This window comes from Thamnophis elegans, chromosome 8 (assembly GCF_009769535.1).
Source record: "Thamnophis elegans isolate rThaEle1 chromosome 8, rThaEle1.pri, whole genome shotgun sequence".
NCBI classification, from domain to species: Eukaryota; Metazoa; Chordata; class Lepidosauria; order Squamata; family Colubridae; genus Thamnophis; species Thamnophis elegans.
The window spans coordinates 63,170,108-63,186,196 of record NC_045548.1 but is presented as its reverse complement, the minus strand read 5'-3'; the positions used below and the strand labels follow the sequence as shown (position 1 = coordinate 63,186,196).

Genomic DNA, 16,089 nt, shown 5'->3' with positions numbered 1-16,089 from the left:
CCTGGAGGGAGCAATGTGTTAGTACAGTTGTACGGGATTTTAAAGGTATCTAGAAGCTTGACACAAAAAGAAAGACGGCCTTTCTTCTAAGTTTGAAACTCTGGTGATAATTTCCGGGTAACCTGAATAAAAATGTGTGGACCTCAGTTTGACAAATTGCCCAGAATACTATAGCACTAGTTAGGAATTTGAAATCTGGCACATTCAGAACACTAGCCTTCTAAAATATCTGTTAGCCTGTGGTGTCTCAGAGGCATATTAATCATCTGTGAGGTGCTGAGAGGCTAAGCCATGGATAAAAAAATATATATTTCTTACCATTACCACATCCTTTGACTAAAATAAATAGCCAAGCAAACTATGGCCGTTTGAAAATTTTCAAAACATATCCTCCTCCCTTCTCCCCATTTTTATAAGAACAAATTCAAAAACATAGAAATATCTGGGACACCTGGGGTAGGTTCTTGGGGGGTGTCTCCCTTTGGATTAGGTTGGTAATTGTTTTTCTTTGGAATCCGTTGGAGATTAATACGTTTGTAAGAGTGTGTAATTCAGTTTTTAACTGAATTACACACTGAAAACTCTCACAAACGTATTAATCTCCAACGGATTCCAAAGAAAAACAATTACCGACCTAATCCAAAGGGAGACACCCTCCCAAGAACTGAGACATAGAACAGGACAATGGCATCACCCTCCTCCCTTACATCAAAGGCACCACAGATAAAATCAACCAAGATACTCTCAATCTTACACGGGAAAAGACCTGAATACGTCAAGACCTGCATACCTGTACCCGTGAAAATCTACGCAAACAAATATATATATAGGTGTAGGTATGCTGGTCTAGTTGTATTTGGGTCTTTTCCCGTGTAAGATTGATCAATCTTACATGGGAAAGGACCCAAATACAACAAGACCAGCATACATACATACATACATACATACATACATACAGACAGACAGACAGACAGACAGACAGACGAGAGAGAGAGAGAGAGAGAGAGAGAATATAATCTAAGAACGGTATAAGAGATAGTTACCGTATGTTTGGAGTATAAGACACCCCCCCCCCCCAAAAAAAGAGGCTGAAAATTTGGCTGCGTCTTATACTTTGAATGTAGCTTTTTCAAAGCTTTTTTTCAGTTCTAATGAGTCGCTAACGAGTGAAGCGATCTTCCATACTTTGGCTGCTTTTGTCATTTCTTCTCCCTCCGATGATCAGCTGTGTTTTAAAAGCTGTTTTTCAGCCCTAATGAGTCACTAACGAATGAAGCGATCTTCCATGCTTTGCCTGCTTCTCTCTTAAACGATCAGCTGTGCTTTAGAAGCTGTTTTTTATCCCCAACTTGGGGATAAAAGTCCGTGCACGAGCGCTCAAACCCAGCAAACCTGTGTGCTGAAGCTAAGGTGCGTCTTATATTCCAAAAATATGGTTATTATATTTGGTATGGTTTGTAGCCAGGATAATTGGAACAATAATCTAAACGTATAGGGAATGAACCATTTTTCATGCCTTATATACCAGTGGAATGCATTTTTCTGAACTCAGTGAAGCCTATTTTGTAAGTCGGCATATACCGTATGTATAGTGGTGTATTAAACTTTTAAGGCTGCAGCTGTGGGACTTTACATATAAGTAAATTCCACTAACCCAAGTTTTGCTTTTGAGGAATAGTACTCTAAATGTGCCAAATGATATTATAAATTGTGTTTTTTCAACTGGTGAAGCAAAACAGTAATATATTTGCTTATTTATTTACTTGATTTATATCAAACTTTCTGTTCAACCACAGTCGCAAATTAAATTAGGATTGAAATACCTGTTATGTATATTTCACTTGTACATAGAATATCAACTTTTCCTTTGAAAAATCCCAAGAGATAGGAACCCCACTACTTCCATGTTCCCAGAAATTTTTAATCTGTATACCAGTGAGGGAGTGCTATATTATCCCATGGCTTGATCCAATTCCCATATTTATTGTAATGTCAGAATTAGGCATCCTTCTCTGCTCTTAGCTTGTAAATTCTAAAATTGAAGGATCAAATCTGGAGAAAATGTGGGTCTGCAGGCCACTCTCAAAATGAATTAAACAGCTAACAATAAACCACTCTTGATTTCCCCTTCCAGTTTTATTATTTTGTTAAATGCCTTCTTTTTTTTCTTCCTAAAGTTTTCCCGTCCAGTGGTATCTTAGTATTCAAATGCTTTGAAACTTATTGAATTTGATATTCAACACATTTTGGTGTGAAAATTTTGCCCCAGTACTCATCGTTTGTTTGGTACTCAGCGCATAAGCTAGAACCTGTCGGTGTTGCCTGCCTTGTGACTCACTACATTATTCCTTCTGGGGAAAAAATGTTTGGTACTTAACATTTTTGGTACTCATTGTGCCTCCTAGAACCTATTAAGAATGAGTACCAAGATATCACTGTATGTGCAGGGTCGTCCTCCCCCTTTTTTTACAGATCAACCAAGTATTGATTCATTGGTTGGCCCAAAGTCACCCAGATAGATTTCATGCCCAAGGTGGAACTAAAATTCACAATCTCCTGCTTTCTAGCTTGGTACCTTAACCATTAGAACAGACTGGCTCTCTTGTGAAATACTGTATGTAAAATATAAATTAAATCAATAGTGTAAAAGAACTTTCTAGTTCTACAGGCTGCTTTGTAAACTTTTTCTTTCATTATAAGTCTACAAATGCAGTTAACTTTCTGCATATTTTACAACACAAAAAATATTGTGTTGATTTGTACTCTGGAAATAGTTAACAATAATTCAATTAGCTTTTTGGAAGCTTACGTGTGTATATGTGTATGCAAAGATTATATAAAAATGTATTAATTGTCTCCATTCTGTGTCTGGATCTTGTTTATGTCAGCAAGAAGCTGATGGCCTGTGCCACACATTCTTGTTTCTGCTGTAAACTTATTTATTTAAATGATAAAAGGACATTCCACTTTGAAAGAAGACTCAGAAACCATTGGAGAAAGAACTGAGTCAGAATAATGAAATTTGCTCCATTCCATTCAAGGCATGTTGTCGAATGTAAAGCCAACAAATTTGCCTGAAGGAGAAGATCACACATTTTTTTTTCTTCCCACCCTGCTGCTTTTTATAAGGATGCCATAGAACATGGATCAAGATACTTACCAACTATCCTGAGTTTTAAGTCAGCATCCAGGTTGGGAAAAAGTAGAAATATAGCATTGGGAAAATGGTTACAGGTTCAAATCCTTTTTCAGTAAAGGAGAATATTTGTAGCTCGAGGTTGAAACACGAGGGTCCTTGGTGCTCTCTGAGCTTGCAGACATTACATTACCCAAACTAGGTAACATCATCAGTGCTGTTAGGCAATGAAATATCTGCAAGAGAACAACAAGCTCAGAGACCACCAAGGATCCCTCAAATCTTTTTCCATATACAGTAGCATTGGTCCATTTGTTGTTACTTCTTCACATTATTTCAGTCCTTTAAAGATAAATCAGATTGATGGTCTGCATATTGTTTTGAAATAAAATTTCTCACCCCTAACGAAAGAAGATTCCAAGGCTTGCGTTTCCTCAAAGTTCCATTTTATTAGAGATGTCATATTGGCACATCTGGGAAAACCCAAATCTGAAAGCTTCCAGGTTTTCCCCACCCAATTGAAAATTCAAGTCCCTGCCCAGCACCCACAAGTCCATCACATGGTCCAATCAGGCACTGTCCAAAACGAGATAGATGCCTCCCAGTCACACCACTCCAGATGCAGGGCAAGATGTACTTGACTCTCTGAGAAAGGAATGTTATTTAGACTATATGCTGTATTTCCCATACTATATATCTCCCATACTAGACTATGTATCTCCCATATTCCGTCTCCCAGCCTGAGGAGACGGAGACTCCGCCACATGAGGAAATCCCTCCCAGTTCAGAGGAGAAAAAAAGCATACATATAATGTCCCTCCCATTTCCACACAACATAAAGTGTGGCAGGCCTAAAGGCCCAAGGCAAAAGATGGCTTCCAGGCCTGACACCTATTTTGAAACTGAGATCCTCTTTCTCCCCCAAAGAACATAAAAGTTTAATGCAGTGCTATCATACAGGTTTATTGCAAGATGTATTTAGGTAATATGTATGTATGAACCAGGGGTGGGTTCCTGCCAATTCTAACCTCTTCTATAGAAGAGGTTTCACAAATCTACAGTGCCGTTTAGAATCGGTTCCAGCTCCCTCCCCCCCCCCCCGCCCATCCGCACATCATCAAGATGAAGAGCGAGAGGAGGAATTCTGGGAGTTGAAGTCCACAAGTCTTAAAGCTGTCAAGTTTGAACACCCCTGGGGTTATTTTTTTCTAAAAGGTTAGGGGTGCAAGGGTCTTGTAACTTGACAGCTTTAAGACTTGCGTGCTTCAAATGCCAGAGTTTCTGAGCCAACATTTTGATTGCTAAGCAAGAGCATTGTTAAGTGAGTTTCACCACATTTTGCAAGTTGGCCATGCCCACCCAGTCACATGGCCGGCAAGCCACACCCACCCGGTCACATGGCTGACAAGCCACTCCCACAAAGCAGGCCACATCTATAGAAGAAGTTCTAAAAAAATTTAAAACCCATCACTGGTATGAACAACTCTTGTAATAAGTAGCAAGCTACCAAATGCATCTTGCTGGCCAATCTAGGACACAGTAGCCCCAACTAAATAGGCCTTTTGTGCAATATAGCAAGCTTCTTTTGTTCACTTTAGAAAGCATGCTATAATTACATGTTATCTGCATTATAGTAGTTTGAAATGGGCAGTAAGCATGAGCAATAATAGAGGTCATTTAAGCACAATTTCACTTTGGAAGGAATTATAACTGCAATCAGTAGCTGTATCCAAATGTGATTTCCTAAATAATCAGTTGTTTTATTAACGGTTGTTGGGAAAGACTGATTTAAAGTGGCAGATTGGGGGCCCTGCTGTTGCAAAGACCAAGTGATAAATGTTGTCTTGGGGGAAAGAATAAGAATTAATTTTTTTCTTTTTTCTGGAGGAACCAGGACAGATTGGGCTAGGCTAAAACAGCTGCAAACTAATGAGGAAGGATGAAAACAGTGAAAATGTGGGTTATGTTTTACAGAACCTCACTGTAGATCTTACAATTTTATATTGTAAATGGTTAAGAGAGACATGAAATTGTAGTGTTGAGGGACTCCCAACATCTTTGAGAGACAAATTCTGCTAACCATTATCCTTTCATAAATTGTTGTATATCTACCACAGTTTTGTTTCAGAGAGGGCAGAACAACACAGGAAGATCAGCTGTACTTGACACAAACCCAAAGAAAAGATTTAGCCAAATTTAACATTCTAATAACACACACATACACAAAAGGGGGAAAAAATAGTCAATATACTAGGAACACTAGGAACATGTCATATATTAGACTTTGTGATTTTAAGTTGAAGTAACGGTGTGTATAGTGTGGCTGGATTCTTACATACTAACTTTGTGAAACCCCGAAGAACAAGTCACGTCCCATGTTACTGGAGGAGAGGATGTTATGTTTGTTAAAAATCAATAATAGGGAGGAGAAAGGATCCAGGGAACTATTGACAAATCATTCTGGCATCAATATTTAAGAAATGTGAGAGAGTCTGCAAAGCAATTGATCAGTAACCATTCTGAAAACAGAGCAAAGCATTTGACAAAAGTACTTTGTGGCACTCTGATTAACAAGCTAGTTACACAGTTGGATAGCATGAGAACTTAATAGTTACTTAGCTGGATTTAAAACCATATTTATATTCAAAGTGTCAGTACAAATAGTTCAGACTAAAACAAATTATTGAGGGGCAAACAATTCAATTCTGGTTCTTGCACTGTTCAACTTTTTACAAGAGATTTGAATGAAAAGATGATAGGGATACTTATTGAATTTGCAGATGACACATAATTGGATGAGGCAAATGCCTTAGAAGATTACTATTACACTCAAGGCAATCTTAACCAGCCTTGATAGTTTAGAGAATTGGTATAGTATTTAAAAGAAATAGTTACTAAGTTCACTGAGAAATAACGGATGTACAGATGCAGAATGGGGAATATTTAGCTCGGTAATAGTATTGGTGGAAAGGTCATATTTGAACAGTTGAATGGAGAGCCCAACCTTCCAGTTCTTCAGGCAATGGGAGTAACTGCCTTATTCAAAGGTTGTATAATCTTCCCATCAACTCCGGCAATGGACTTTCCTGAAACAAGTAGACATTGTTTCTCTTTACCTGTTGCCTTTACCTGAACATACCAGAGAACCTGGGACCTCCTGCAGGCAAAGTTTTGCCTGCTTCCCTAATCCCTCCTTTTTAGAATCACAAGTTTTAAAACTAGAATCTATTGTGATTGTCTCTCCGAATTAAGCCAAGTAGACATCCTGAGAGCCACTTGAACATCTGGAAAGGTTTTGCCTTCAAAGAATTCAAGAATGACTAGAAGGTCTCTGCTTCATGTGTCTGCCCTTTGAAACCTCAAGAGGGTTCCTCGGTTCCAAATAGGAGAGCAGATTCTCCTAGCTTTATTTCACTATTAGGGCATCCTTCAGAAATGGCTGAGATTCAGATGTAAACTTATTCTACAAAATGCTTAATTGTCCCTCTCTTTCTTTCCCTCTGTCTCTCTCCTCTCCAGTTCAATATCAGATGGAAATGATGCGTAGTCTTCGCCATGTCAATATTGACCATCTCCATGTCGGCTGGTATCAGTCCACGTACTACGGCTCCTTTGTTACCCGTGCTCTCCTGGATTCCCAGTTCAGTTACCAGCACGCCATCGAGGAATCTGTCGTTCTCATTTACGGTGAGCATATTTGGCTTTCTGTATGATTCTTTCCATCACCACCACCACCACCAACCAACCAACACCCCGATCCCTCAATATTATTATATACATCGCCTATGAGCTCCCTGCCTCAAGAGCTGCCTTGGCAGACCTTTGGCAAGTAAATACCAACTCTGTGTCTGCAGCAGCCTCAGCAAGCAGCAAAGTCTAGACAGAGTTTCCTTCTTTTTGTTTATTTTTCTTGCTATCAGAGCCCTGATGTGTATGTTTTGGAATGCCAGAGGAGCTGCTTCATTTTTATTCCTCCCAATTCCCATCCCTAGTGGAAGGGGCTAGTGGAACTACACCAGATGTCTTAACAAGCCCAGCTTGCTGGAACGTCTGGCTCCGCATAAGACTGACCAATCCTAAAGCAGATTGCCAAGTATTTCTCTTCTCTCTTCCCCCCCCTCCCCTTCCCAATTTTTATGCATCTGATAGAAGCATACAAAACCTGAACTGTTTCGTTCCACGAAGATTTTTCCCCCCACCCTCTTTTCTGCTGATTTTTTTTTCTAACGACGTTTCCTCAGCTCTCCAAGCCAGATGTTCTGCGCTGTATCAGAACCGTAGGCAATTTAACAGCTTTATAGCTGTCCCCTCCCTGAACACTCACAGTTTTGCCATATCTGGCAAGCTCACATATAGTTTCCAGCTGAGAAGTAAATGTAACGTCCTGAGTGTCTGTCAGAAAAAATACTAATGAATGCGATCAATCTTACAAGCTGCCCCTAAATTGTTTCAGTATGTTAACAATTGGATTACAGTAAAGAACAAGTTGTTAAAGTATATACTTATTCTGGCTTGAAATATTGCATCATCAGGTCCTGATGAGTTTTCCACTTGTTTCACTCTATTTGGGTTTTCATTTTATCACACTGATCGGTAAAGGTTTCTCCCCCACCCCCCGGGTTTGGTTTTAGACAACCAAACACAAATATATATTTTTTATTATTTTTTTTTAAAAAATTGTTCTTTGGCAAGTCTGTCTCAGCTGTTATCTCGTCACAGACGTTAAGCGCCTTTGTCCTAGAGACTACATAGGTTTTTCTTTTTAAAATGCATAATTTTTTCCATCTTTCGTGATAGTTCATCAACGTGTAAAGTATGCACACGTTAAAAAAAACAAGGCAACTGGAAACATTTACCTACATAAATGTGTGTTGTTGTTTTTTAAAAAGAAATACTGAGTGAATACTGTGCTTCATCAAGCGAGTCTTAAATGTGGTAAGAGGTAATGCTGTCAATGAGTTTGTGGACTCTGAGTCTGGATTATTTGCATTGGGGAAGATAAAAATAAAATAAAATAACAATTGGTAAAGCTCATTTTTCTCGTATTATTTTAGAAATTTGATTCCCGCTTTCCCCTTTCCCTTTCTGTGTCAATTCCTAATTTGTTTCTGGAACTATTTAAAATATTGACTGTCACATTTTGAAACTCTAGTCCAGAAAGTGGTAGCTAGGGGACTGCATGTGGTTTTACAGTAGTTTTAAGATTGCACCTATGAAATACAGCAGCAAAATGGGCAATTTCTTTGTCTCTTTTTTCTTGTTTCAAAAATAAGAATAGGAACAGGAAGCCTTTCAGAAGCAAATCAGTTTTGCTGCTTCTGCCTTTAAAATTGCCCCACATCTGAGATTCTGAAATCATGGAACTGGTTGTTTTAAGAGAACTCTCACTCAGATATTTACCGTATTTTTCTGGGTGTAAGACGCCCCCATGTATAAGACGTCTCTATGTTTCATGTTGCTTGTAGTAAACACACTACCAGCCATCACTGTGCAGAAACCATCTTCCCAGAGTGAGTAAGACAACAAGAACCAGAAATGCATCACAGGAACAATAGAGATGAAACCTAGAGTGGCAATGTGATACAGGAAACAACTACAATAGAGAGGAATGATAGAGCGGCATATAAGATAGAGTCTCATCTGGCATATGTGGCCTTCTCCTCTGCCTTCCCCTCCATTTTCAAGTAAATATTTTAAAGAAAAAGTAGTGTCTTATAAAGGGGTGGGTTCTGGCAGTCACTACCGCCAGTTCATTTGTAGCTGCGCCACGTGCCCATGCATTGTACAATAAAAATTGTTATGTGTAGAAGCAAAAAACAAGATAGCAGTGCCTATGGCGCCACCTGGAGAACCGGTTTGGGGGCTGCAGACCCAGGCCGCCAAACCACTACCAGTTCGGCTGAACAGATAGGAACCCACCACTGGTCTTATACACAGAAAAATACGGTACCATTCAACCCCAGACTAAAGGACAGGACAGGAATTTAAGAAGCTAAGCTTTAATAGACCCCATTCTGTGGAATTGTCTTCCCAAATATATGCTTATTTCTCGGTTGTTTCCTGTCCTTTTTGTTGCATTGTTCTCATGTTGGAAGCGCCGAGGCACTTCCAGGTTGAAAGGATTAGCAGGTTGACATCTCATTGCCTGGAATACGTCCAGTTGGGGGCTCCTTTAATGTCCCCAGCAGGAGATGGAGCAAAGGATGGGAGCTTACTCCATCCCATGACAGCACTGGGATTTTGAACGTGGGTTGTCAATCCCGCATCCTAACTGTGCGAGCCATGGTGTTCCTCATCCTTTTTGTGGTCTATGGGGATTAAATTCTAGACCAGGGTTTCCCAGTCTTAAGATATGTGGATTTCAACTCCCAGAATTCCCCTGTTGGCTAAACTGTTACATTCGTACCATTCTAAATGGCTAATAAATTTATTACTAATCTCTTTATAGAAATGGAATTAAATTATAGAAATGGGATTAAATTTCCACTATTGTATGTTATTTTGAAATTAAATCATTAAGATGTTCTTTTAGAGAGAATCTGTTTTGATCATTGCAAAATATTTTGATATTCAGCCATAAAAAAATAAAAGTTTTAATAATGCCACTAATTAATAATACATGCAATTTGTGTTTTGTTACTCCACAAACTGGTTTCATAGACGGATCAAAACAAATACTGACTTTTTTTCCTGATAATTAAAAGGCACACAAAAAATTGTCCAATATAAATTGCTCAGATGAAATTTCATTGTTTTCCTTTTTGTTTTCTCTCAGATCCTATAAAAACTGGTCAGGGATATCTCTCCCTAAAAGCATATCGTCTGACACCTAAATTGATGGATATTTGCAAGGAGAAGGATTTTTCTCCAGAAGCGTAAGTGCAAAGAGGAAGTTCTGGATGTGGGTGGCAGATGGACTGTAGACATAAAATCATTTGTGGTAAAACTCTGTAAAACCTACATAGCAGGGGTGAGATTCAGCAGGTTCTGGAGAACCGAGAGGAGAAATTTTGACTAGTTCAGAGAACCGGCAAATACCATCTCTGGCTGGCCCCAGAGTGGGGTGAGAATGGAGATTTTGCAGTAACCTTCCCCTACCACACCCACTAAACCACGCCCACAGAACTGGTAGTAAAAAAAATGAATTTCAATCACTGCTACATAGATATGGTATATGTTATTTCCCTGCAAGTATTGAGAGCCTTCACAACTGATAGTGTAAAGTAGCAAAATTTGCTTCACCAAGGAAAGATTTGATACTCCTATCATTCCAGACACAGGGCAAGCACTTAAGGCAAATGAAATTGAGCAGAACAGACGGAAAATGCAAGACTTCAGTTCTTCACATAAAAATGTGAAGATCAAGAATCCTGGTTTTAGTTGTTTTACTTCGTGTGTGTGTGTGTGTGTGTGTGTGTGTGTGTGTGTAATTAAAACTTTTAGATATAAAGTGGCTTCTGATATTCTTCACAGCATTTATAAGTACAAATATATTTTAACCTCTCTCTCTCACTTTTATCATATTACTCTTCTTTTTGGAGCACGGTGGCTCAGTAGCTAAGACGCTGAACTTGTTGATCAGAAAGGTCCGCAGTTCGGTGGTTCGAATTCCTAACGCTACGGGAGTGAGCTCCCGTTACTTGTCCCAGCTTCTCTCAACCTAGCAGTTCGAAAGCATGTAAAAATGCAAGTAGAAAAATAGGGACCACCTTTGGTGGGAAAGTAACAGCATTCCATGTGCCTTCAGCGTTTAGTCATGCCGGCCACATGACCACGGAGTCATCTTCGGACAGTGAAATGTCCGAAGCTCTTCAGCTTTGAAATGGAGATGAGCACCACCCCCTAGAGTCAGGAACAACTAGCACATATGTGTGAGGGGAACCTTTAACTTTGCTCTTCTTTTTATAATCTATCCCATCTAATTATCAAAACCACAATTAATAAGTTTATTCTTTTTCTTTTTTTTATGCAAAAAGTACACAAGAGGCTTCTAATCATCAATAAATGTAAATAATATATTTTCTGTAATCAGTGAAGTCAACTTATCTTTTTCAGGAAAAGCTGTCAAGTTCAACTCTCCATTCTGGAGAGTGTCAAATCTTTCCAACTTTACATATAACAATCTCGCCACAGTAATCTTATATTCCATGGCTTTCCCATTGATCCTAAAAGGAGCTGTTTTACTTCTAAGTATTCCCTTTCATATAACGGTCCCTAGACTAATTTTTAACAAAACTATCAAGGCCTAGGTAGGAGTTTGAAGACCACAATCTAGGTTGTAACCTTGAGTATCTATGGCCTAATTTACACAATGTGCTTAAAATTATTGAATACAACACAATGGTTTAGGGTAGTGATGGCGAACCTATGGCACGCATGCTACAGGTGGCAGGTGGAGCCATTTGTCAGGCACGCGAAGCGCTGCCCTGTCAGCTGTCCAGCACGCATGTGCATGCTGCCCAGCTAAGTTCACGCTTTTTAAAAGCAATTTTTCACCCTCCCCAAACTCCAGAGGCTTTATAGGAGCCTGGGGTGGGCAAATATAGCCTCCTCTGCCTCCCTACCCACCCCCAGACCCTTAGGAAGCTTCATGAACTTCCCTGAAGCCTCCAACGCGCAAAAAAAAACGGTCCTATGGGCAAACCGGAAGTTCGGGAAGGGACTTCCACTTTCCTCGGAGGGTCGTTTTGACTGCTCCAGAGGCTTCAGGGAAGCCTCTTGAAGGTCCCTGAAGCCTCCAGAGGGCTTCTGGCGGGTGGGGGAGGCTGTTTTCGCCCTCCCCAGGCTCCTATAAAGCCTCTGGAGACTGGGTGGGGGGCGAAAAAAGCATGCAAAAAATGGGGGGGGAGCATCTGTGGTGCACGCATGTGCACTGGGGTAGCGCATTGCATTATGGGTGCGGCACACCCGCACATGCCCCCCCCCCTGCGCTCCCCCCCACTTACAGCACGTGAGCCAAAAAAAGTTCACCATTGCTGGTCTAGGGTCATACATCACACTAAAGAAGAGGTTTATACTCTGCTCTGGTCTGAAGGTGACAATCGTTTTTTTTAAAACGGTTTTCTATGGCCTAACTTCAGAAAGCACTAAAGCAACACATCTCATTTATTTTGTAAGTTTTAGGTTTTTGTGCCTTTTGAATCAGGAATTTTTTCGACTAGTTCCTACAGTTTTCTTGATTTTTTCAGAATTTTAGAAATGGTTTGCCATTTGCTTCGGGCTCAGACAGAATGACTGGCCCAAGATCACCCAGATGGCTTCATGTCTATATCTTGGTTTATAGCCCAATGCCTTCACCACCACACCAAACTGGCTCTTTGATTTTTTTTATCTTTTATTGAAATTAAATGTAGGTAGTAGTATTGTATGATAGCCGCATCAGGCTGATTTTGTTCGGGTTTCTTCAGAAGGTAAGTCACACCTAGTCAATAGTGGGATGATAGAGTTTCAGGAAAATTTTAGGAGTGTAAAATATGGAAGTGAAGACAAATTACTACTGTATTTTTTTTTCTTTTAATGACCCTATAATCCCTTACATCGGGGTGGAGTTTGGGCGACTGAATGGAGCTGAGCATTTACTGGCTGGATGCCCTTTCTGATGCCTATGCAGAGCTCACAGCATATATTTTTTCTTTGCGCCCAGAGAGAGAAATATCTGCTGCTACCTAGGATATTGTATATGTCAGCGTTCCAAATATCATCCAAAATTAAATCAGAGTCCAAGGCAGAACTTTCCTCAAACTTCCAATTTATTAAGAGAGACATGTTGGCACATCTGTGGAAACCCGAATCTGAAAGCTTCCTGGCTTTTCCACCCAGTTGAAAGTTCAGGATCTTGCCCCACACCCACAAGTCCATCACATGGACCAATCTTCCACTGCCATGCTGGCATTTCCACCCATCTAGTTCCAGTCAGGTGGAGAGGTACGGAGACAAAGAATGACCTTGGGCTTCCATAAAGGAATGTTTTATTTTGACAACAGCACATTCTACTCCTTACTATTCCCCCTCCCAATTACCCCACTAATGAAACAGCATAGTAAAATAATAGAAAGTGTGGCATGCCAAAGATCCTAAAAGGAATATGACTGCAGGCCTGACAGTATAATTGCATGAAAGGGTGTCTTGAAGTCATTGAGGGTTGAGACTTGAATGTATAATACAATTATTCCCTAGCTTAGCGTTTCCTGTTTATATGACATTATTGGTTACAATTTTAGAACATGTTTTAGAGAACTGTAAAGGCTGCATGCTTTCACCTGAGGTAGTGCAACTATGAATTAAATTGTAAATCCTATTTTGAAAACCACCATGACCAAGTTAGCATAATACCCCAAACGAACAATAGTATGCTTAGCTGGGTGTGTAAATCTAGTCTCTGATTTTGAAAATACTGAAACTACTGTTCCATAGCCTTATCTCTTATGTAGTCTTCAAAATGAAGGAATTGCCTTCCATTTTCAGCAAATTGTTTCTGTGGGTACCAGAGCAAAAAAAAAAAAGTGTCTTTTAAATGACAAGAATTGCCACACTTGTTCTAGCTGCAGAACAAAACTATCTTAAGGCTACATTTGGGGCAAATATTGATTGACCTTTTTAAAATGTGCTTTAGAGCCACGGTTCTGTAAATCTGTTGTATCAGAACTAGTGGGATTTTCCTCTGAATGTCTTTTAAAGTGTGTTTCATCTTGATTTGCCAGGACACAGCTTTTGACATGAACATTAACAAAATTGAATTGAACTCTAGTCCAGAGCAATGATGGAATTTTCCCCCTAAATTGCTTGAGCCCAAAGCACTGTTCCTCCTCCGATCATCTCTAGTCAACCAAGGGCACCTTATTATATAGATTGATCACTTTCATGACTCAAGAATAAGAACAGAGGAGATCCAGGGGACCTAGAAAACATTGAATATATTTAGTATAAGAAAAAATGTTTTAAGATTGTATAATGTGACAGGTCCTCATTGTTTAAAAGGACCCCCTCCAAAAAAAAAAAAGATTGTCCTGTCCTCAAGATGTATGAGCAATTGATGTATCTCCCTCCAAAAGAAGGTGTAGAATACTGACATTTCATGAGATTTACAGAGATGCCAGATTGTGTTTATTTTACACTAGCTAGATACCCATGCTCCACTATGAAACTATATGATTGGGCTCCTCTCCTCTCACCTTCTCTCCCTCAGATTTTCTCCACGGAAGCTTCTCCTGTCTTATCCCCTTCTCTCCCTCAGGCTGGCCCCATTCATCTTCTCCTTTCCCCTTTTCTTCCTCAGGCTTGTCCCACAGAGGCCTCTCCTCTCCTTTTTAGTGACCCTTGGCAGTCTGGATAAAATCAAGGTTTATGGGCCAGTACTCATAGTTAAGAGTCACATTCATGTAGGATCCGGGGGGAGGAGCCTGTCGCCGAGGAGGGCTCAACCGAGCTCCTCTCAGAGATCTGGTCTGTATATCTAAATAAGATCATAGATATCACCCCTTTTTGGCATAAAGGGGCAGGGAGTAGCTCTGTGTGCTAGGGTCTATTCGTAATTCACAGCCTTTCTCTTTTTTTTGGCTGTGGACAGAGATTAGATCCAGCGTGAGCGGAGCTTTTATCTCCAGCCAGTTCTTCTCAGCTGCCTTTTTTTTTGCAGCCCTAGACAGGCGACCCCCCCCCCCCCAGGACAAAGCAAAGTTGTTTGAAGCTAAGATTAATACGGGCGGGTCCCACCCCTGTGAGATTTATGCTTTTATTACTATCGTAAATACCAGCACCATTTGTCTTAGAGGCTTCTTTGTTTAAACGGACTTCAAAATGGCGATTTCTCTCCGTTGGTGACTGATAGGGGATGTACGTAGCCGGTTTTACCTTCCTGCAGACCGCTCCTTAACAAAATAATTTTTGTTTTTGTTTTTTTGGAAACAGAGGGGAGCGAAAGCGCTGTTTATTTGTTTATTTATAATGGCACCCAGGTCAAAATCGAAGCGTCTCTCTACAAATGTGCCTAAAGAATCTGTGAATGAACTTAAAGAATTTACACTGGCATCACAGCCCTTGTCTCCTACGCCCTCTACTGGAGAATTCTTAACACAGGAATTTTTTTTTCAAATGTTTAATGATTTTAAACAAGAAATTAAGGAATTTGTATTGGAGCTATATGGTGATTTAAAGTCTAAAATTGACCAAATGAAGGCGAATACGTTTGCAGCCGTGTCTGCCCTGTCAGATTATACCGCTGAAATAGAGAATAAATTAGAAAGTTTGGAAGAGGCTAATTCTAATTTGACTACTAATATTCAAATATTACAACAAAAAATTAGAGACACTCGAGAACAGCTCGTTATGATAAACTTTAATAAGAAGGCATTCGCAATAAGAGTCAGAGGATTCCGTGAAAAGGAGCGAGAGAATCTGAAACAGACCTTTGTTGAAGCCCTCAGCCATGCGGTGGGAAGCCCGGGACTTAACTTTGATTGGCAGATTCGGAAAATTTATCGCCAGAATTCGTTGGTAGCGGAACAGCGACAGCTCCCGAGGGACATAATTATATATTTCTCCACAAAAGAATCCAGAAACGCGATCATGCAAAAATTTTACAATAATAGTTTGAGAGTTGATGGCCAGAACTTGATTGTCTTCAAAGAAATACCTTTCCAGATGTTAAAGGCAAGAAGGGACTATACCTTTTTAACTAAAGAGCTTAGAAATCATCAGATTCAATATAAATGGGAGGCCCCAGCCGGCATTACGGTCACATTTGAGAATCAAAGACTTCGTCTCAATTCTGTTTCGGAGGCTCGAGATTTCTATTACAAGACTTTGAAGGCGGGACTTCCTGATTCACTTGGAAAAGAGGAGAGACAAGCCGAAGGAGAAGGCAAGCAACAGACCACATGGCTGCAAGATGGAGGGGGTAGCTCCCCCTCCCTCGGAGAAGCAGAAAAGCGGAGTTTGAGGATTTAGACATTCTA

General features: G+C 40.1%; 1 protein-coding gene across 1 annotated transcript in view; it reads left to right on the top strand.

Annotated features, from left to right (window-relative positions):
• The window catches only part of EIF3H (eukaryotic translation initiation factor 3 subunit H), an 85,460-nt gene that overhangs the window by 49,460 nt on the left and 19,911 nt on the right, over positions 1-16,089 (top strand). The window contains exons 3-4 of the mRNA XM_032223110.1: positions 6,656-6,823; positions 9,912-10,011. Coding sequence (XP_032079001.1) covers positions 6,656-6,823; positions 9,912-10,011 — 268 coding nt within the window. The remainder of the gene's footprint in view (positions 1-6,655; positions 6,824-9,911; positions 10,012-16,089) is intronic.